Source organism: Centruroides vittatus, unplaced genomic scaffold, assembly GCF_030686945.1.
Source record: "Centruroides vittatus isolate TY-2023 unplaced genomic scaffold, ASM3068694v2 contig_2433, whole genome shotgun sequence".
NCBI classification, from domain to species: Eukaryota; Metazoa; Arthropoda; class Arachnida; order Scorpiones; family Buthidae; genus Centruroides; species Centruroides vittatus.
In genome coordinates, this window is record NW_027121533.1 from 152,245 (window position 1) to 158,453 (window position 6,209).

A 6,209-nucleotide genomic window follows, 5' to 3' on the forward strand; every position below is an offset into this window, starting at 1 on the left:
TGTGCACATCTGTTTCAGTTATAATAAATTATTTTTTTCTTTCATTTTTTTATTTATTTCAAAATGGATCTTACTTTAAAAACACGCCTTGTATTTAATGACTAAAGCACAAAACACATTACATGTCAACTGTTTCATCTTGACGGAGCAGTGGTATATAATGTATTTTGTAGACTGTTTACTATTAATAGTAGATCAGCTATTCAAATACTTAAAACTCTCACTACTGTCATTGAGATAATGTATTTTTTAATTATCACAGTTCTGATTTATGATTCAAAATATAAATAGCAGTTCTATTTAGTTGGAGTCGGAAGTTGGTGCATTTTTATAACTCCAACCTCAATCTTGATAAGTACTTAAAAAATAAACAAATAGCCTGATAATTTGTGGGTAGTGATGAATGACTTAGGTTATCCTTCACCATTTTAGTAGGTTATAATTAAAATTATATTGAGCTTTTACGAAGGAGTCGGAGATTTACAAATTGTGGAACTGGAGTCAGAGTCAGCAGTTTTCTGTAATACTTCATACTATTAACCAGGAGTTAATAGTATGAAATATTCCAGTATTCACAATTAAATGTTTCCTAGGAACGATCATGCATTTGTAATATCAGATTGGTCTTGACATCTAAATTAGATTTCAGATGGTATCGTATTGTTTCTGTTTCTCATTATGGGAGCACCTCAGAATTTTTTAGGTTATAACCAGTTTTTCTTTTCTTGTACATTAAAAACTTCTTTATTTTGTTGTCAGTTCAATCTGACGCACAGAATCCGACATCTATCCTTCGGTAGAAATATTCCCGGCAAGACCGATCCTCTGGATGGAACTTCACAGACTGACGAAGAAGGTGAGTGTTTTTGTTATAGTTTTTCGGTTATAACCTATGTTCATTTACAATGTTATTCCACTAGAACATGAGCTTTATGAATATCCCAATGTTACTGCTGGCTGCAAAAACAGTCACAATGTTTAGCTAATGGCCACATAATTTTTTTTTTTTTATTAACTTGAGTGAGTTAGGTGGATTTGTGTATATATAACATAATAAGAAAATTCCTAAAGTGCTTTACACATGCCAGGATTGTTACATCGTTACTTTTATCTAAGCATAAAGTATAGAAAGGACTTTATTTATTGATTTAGTTACGTCTTTGCCCATAAACACATCCATTCTATAATTTGTTGTTGAATTGAATCATTACCAAGAACTACCCATAATGATCAATTCCAAAATCCACTTTCAATATTTGCGAAATTTTCCTGTCAAAAAAATTGCTTTCAAAGATTATAAACATAATTTATAATTTCTCGAGAACAATAGTAATTTGGTTTCTTCGAGAACTCTTATCCTTATTAAAGTTTCGTGTAAGTTAGTGGAAATATTTTGAAATAAATGTAATGCGTTTCTTAAAATGTGGACAATCATGTCTCGTATCATTAAATCTTGTTTTTAGAAGTTCATGTGATATTTTCTCACATATAAAATTCATTTTTACTTTCCTGGCTGTTACATATAACAGAAGGAAAGTGTGGCGATGGATGAAAAAACGACCCCCTCCTAAATTTTTACATTTTTGAACTCGGGACCTCGAAACGTCCAAAAGTCAAAAAAAGTTGGGGGTTTCTGTACGTACGGATGTTAATGTGGGCAGGTGGCAGAATTTTGTTCACTTGCTTTAAAGCATAGTAACTCCTGCACATTTTGTTGAAAATTTCTGAAAATTTTCAACTAGATTTGGGTATTAGGGAATTGATGCTATTAAATTTTGGTGATCAAAGGTCGAGGGGGTAGGGAGATAGAGGGGATCACGCGTCATATCTCGAGCGGGATTGACCTTAATGAAGATTTTACTCCCTTTTAGCATTTGCAATTTTTATAAAACTCGTCTCTACTCTCAAAATTAAGCTACTTGCCATTTTATAATAATATTAAGAAGTATTTAAATAAAATCTTGTAACAGATGGCACCGTATGCAATTTTAACTTTGTTGCTGGAAATTTTTTTTGTCGAAATTTAGTAAATAAAAGTTTTTGATGTGTCTTGTGGCCACACTCGAGAACCAGAATTATTGAAATGCTGTTATAAATAGAATGAGCACGGGTATTTTCATTCTCTTGTCTTCAGTTGTTTGATGTCAGTCTTTTTTGCTCATTTACAATATTTTCACTAACTTACAACTTAAAAACCTGTCAGATTCTTGAATTAACGCTGTTTATTGAGGTTTGAGGTTTTTAAAATATTTAAATTCTGTTGCTGAAACTACAACTTTAAATACACAAATTTATTTTTTAACAGTAAATGTGCAAAATAGTGATAATCTTTAAAAATGAAAACAAGTGACGACATATTTGGAATCTGAAAATGCCGAAAAATATGTGCGCAGGATCGATTCAATGAAAATTTAGTGGCGTGAAAAAAATTCAAGCACCTTTTTTTATGAAAATTTCTTTTTGTTTCAGTTAAAATTAAATATACAAATTAAATATTTAAATAGAGAATTTCTAGCTTTTACTTGGGAAAATTATAATCTCGAGATCTTTCTTTTGTATTTCCATTTTATTTTCTTCGGCAGGCAATCTTTGCTTCCCTAGTCTCTTCATAATTATTTTTTTGTGAAAATGAAATAAACATAGCGCAACTCACCTTAAACTTTTCCAAAAATGCCAAAAGTATTAAAATAAGATTTAAATGATGATATTGCATGCCAATAGCTTTAATTCAAGAATTCAATAGTTTTTTGAGTTGTAAGTTAGCGAAAAATATTGTAAATAAATGAAGAAGACCGACATTAAACAATCGAAAAGAAAACGAACATTTGTATTGACAAATATTTTCAATACCATAAGCATTCATTTATTCTGCAATAATTGGGGATTGACAAAAATTCAAATTTCAAATCAATTTTTGCTTAATTGGATGTACTGTACGGTGGGGACAGCCGTTTGACGAGGGGTGGTTCCCGATATATCCGGAACGAATAGTCTGTGATAATTTTCAAGGTTTTTTTTATTCAAACTTGAGCTCTGATCTCCGGGAGTTACGGACCCGTGCCTTTATTGCCTCGCCATCCATCCAGTTAAATGGTTACGACCGGACTACAGATACTTATTGCCTTTGTGATTATGACAGTTATTTTAAATGGTTGCAAAATGAAAAACTGGTAGTTGAAAGTATTTATTTGAAACTTCTTTAATGCAATAAAATATAAATAATAAAACATGACTGGATGTCCAAGATGGTTAAGGCATTGACCGACCGCTCTCTGTGACCCGGGATCAAATCCAAGCGAGCAATCGCAGGCGATCTGTTCCTCATTCCAACTGCCCACATTGTGGACTTGGCCTATGTATGATTAAAAAAGACCCTCTTACTGGCCACAAGACAATATTTTTCATTTCTTGACTCTCTTCTAAAATACAATGAAGACATCCTTCTGCATCTTTTCTTGTCCGGTGTTTAAGTGAATTCACCAACTTTGGACGCCTTGATCCAACTTTATACATGTGAATGTTAAAAAACACAAGGGTCAATTGATAAATAAGATTCCCACCGCAGCATTCAACGAGTACAGGGATAGAAGCACGCGACTAGTCCATATAGGCAAAATCCCAGTTCATTGTGTTGCATTGTTCATAGAGCGTAGTTCACACAGACATTTACTAGTGAGAGCGAAGTACAAAAAGTGTTTTTTTTTCCCACTTTTTAGAATTTGGTTGTTACTACCGTTTCACAATGTAAAGTGTGGCCAATCAGTTGCTATTGATGGAAACAGCAAGTTGGTAATAATTATATCGTTTCACATGTATTAAATAGAAAGGAAAAGACAAAAACAGCATTGCTTATTTCAGTTTCAGTCAAAAATTGTTCCACATCTCAGATTGCATCTTTATTGCTGCCATCTTGAATTTTCCCACTCTCGCTATGTCAACAAATCTACCATTCTGATTGATGGGAATGTTTTTCACTAGTTGTGTGCTAGGAGAGAAGGTGAAGATGAAGTAAGGTCAGAAAGAGCCATCTTTTTCTTGTGCCACGATTGCAAAATTGCACTGCAGTAGGAAAACAAAGAAGACCCTCAAGAATCCGAAGTTACAGATTATTCTGCGTGCTCTTCACAGCTCAGAAATGGCACCATCAGACTTGATCCAAAATTAAGGGAAATGTCGAAAGGTCAAAAACCGTACCAGCTGTTACGCGGGAAAGAATCCAGGTAATACCAGAAAGTTTTCCTGTGGTGTGTTGAGAAATGTTACTCTAAGGTTGAAAAATGGATAAGATATAAAAATGAAGACCTTATCAATCATCCCTCATATGTGAGATCCTTGCTCTTAACCACTGGTATAAATTTGTGAAATCCTGTATCTTTATTTGCCATTCCAGTATGATATTGTGTCTTTTGAATCGAGAACACGCCAACGTAACGCCAGGATATTAGACTAATGAAAAAATAATAATGTGTGGCGTGCCGAAAAGGGTGGAGGAGAAAATCCCACTAAAATTATATCGAAATTTTAGTGGCAAAGTCAGAATAAAGAAATACAGGAATCACGTTGGCGGCGATAATTACCAGAGAAGAGGGGCCAATCCAATTGGGGCACCTTGCCGAAAATCGATTGGTTCGCATATTTAGTCGCTTGCCAATTGAAATGTACTGAGTTTCATGCAAAATTAAAAAAAAAATCGAATTTCCTTCAATATCCGCCATTTTTTATGCTTATCAAATTATAGTGAATTCGTTGCCTATTGTGAAGGGAGATTTCCGTTTCTGTCTAAATATCGGCTTGCGATAAAAGATAGTTACGAAGCCAATTTCCACTAATGTTATCGGCCATTAACGAAATCTAATTGGTCGATTTGTATTCGAATTGCGAGGATGTCAAATACACGAAGCACTAACCATGCTGACCGACATGCGCAGTTTATTTGTAACGCAATATCCTATTCGCCCGTATATGCGTGGTTACACGATGTTAAGCCTTTGTTATGTGAAACGTATGGAACACCGTCATTATATGGGTGCGCTGTTCACATATTTATATACGAATAGTCCTGCGCAACGGTAGCGTGTAATGCAACGTGGTGGCTACGTGTTCGGTGGGCCTCGTATTGTCAGTATTAGTTTGCAGTAAACAGAATAATTTTTTGAATAACTCCGTATAAAAGAATTCATAAAAGAGAATTTTTAAGGAGCGGCCATATTTGAATTTGTGGCTCAACGAACTGTCTAGAAATTACTCTTAATTTTTAAAATCACGAGAGAAAATTAAGAAGTGTCGATAAATGAAACTATAGAATACTTTAAGCAAAAAATCTGTCACGTTTGTCGTTTTTTGTGCGCGTGTTGCAACGGCCGTTTCCGTTATTACTGGAGCAATTAAACGCCACGTTAAAGAGATGTTTACATAAATAGTAATATTCTATTTTTATAAATACTTGGCGTGGCGCGTCACGCCAGTGACTTTTACTTAATGGAAACTATTATTATACTAGAAATTCTCCTGTCAAACACGACGGACTATTTTTTTTTTTTTTTTTACGAGAAAGTAGGGATCGAAGACTTGAGAAGTTTCGAGTCAGACCTCACGGCCTTCGGGGGTGTCGATTGTTCTTATTCTTTTAGATACAGCAAATGGTTTAGCTTAGACTTTCAGAGTTCGTTGCATCAATTGCACCGAACGGCCGACCAATAGAAAATCCATTTTAATTTAAATATCTTCTTAATATTTTCCGAAGTACAGCCTGGTTCGATTTCCTATTATGGCTTTATTGTAGGAATGCGACCGAAAGATGCGAAAAGATTTACGCAGCCATAAAAAGTTTTCTGGCACTCGCCGCCGATGTTCAAGAGGAGTGTTTGTGCGAAACGGCGGCGTGCCGTAGAGTCGGGATACGTAGACATTAAATGAATGATTATTGTTGAGCCATCTGGAAATATAGTTAATCTAGGAAATATAGGACCATTAAGTGCGCCATCTGGAAGTAGTCGTTATTATGCTGGAGCGTAATTACCGTTCTCGACGTCGGAGGCGCTACGATCGGTAAACTTTTAAGTAACTAATCGGAAAAGTCCGCGTTTTTACGATTGTTAGAATTTAAAAAAAATAATAATAGCGACACTGACCGTTACCGGATCTTTATATATAAAAAAAAAAAAACAGGTTATTAGAGGGCGCCACTCGGACGAGGCGACGTTAGCGGA

General features: G+C 34.8%; 1 protein-coding gene across 2 annotated transcripts in view; it reads left to right on the top strand.

The window, feature by feature from the left end:
• LOC136971278 (endoplasmic reticulum-Golgi intermediate compartment protein 3) overlaps nucleotides 1-6,209 on the top strand; it is a 41,708-nt gene that overhangs the window by 34,460 nt on the left and 1,039 nt on the right. For both annotated transcript variants that reach the window (XM_067265737.1, XM_067265738.1), the window contains exon 9: nucleotides 760-856. In XM_067265737.1, the coding sequence (XP_067121838.1) occupies nucleotides 760-856 (97 nt within the window). The remainder of the gene's footprint in view (nucleotides 1-759; nucleotides 857-6,209) is intronic.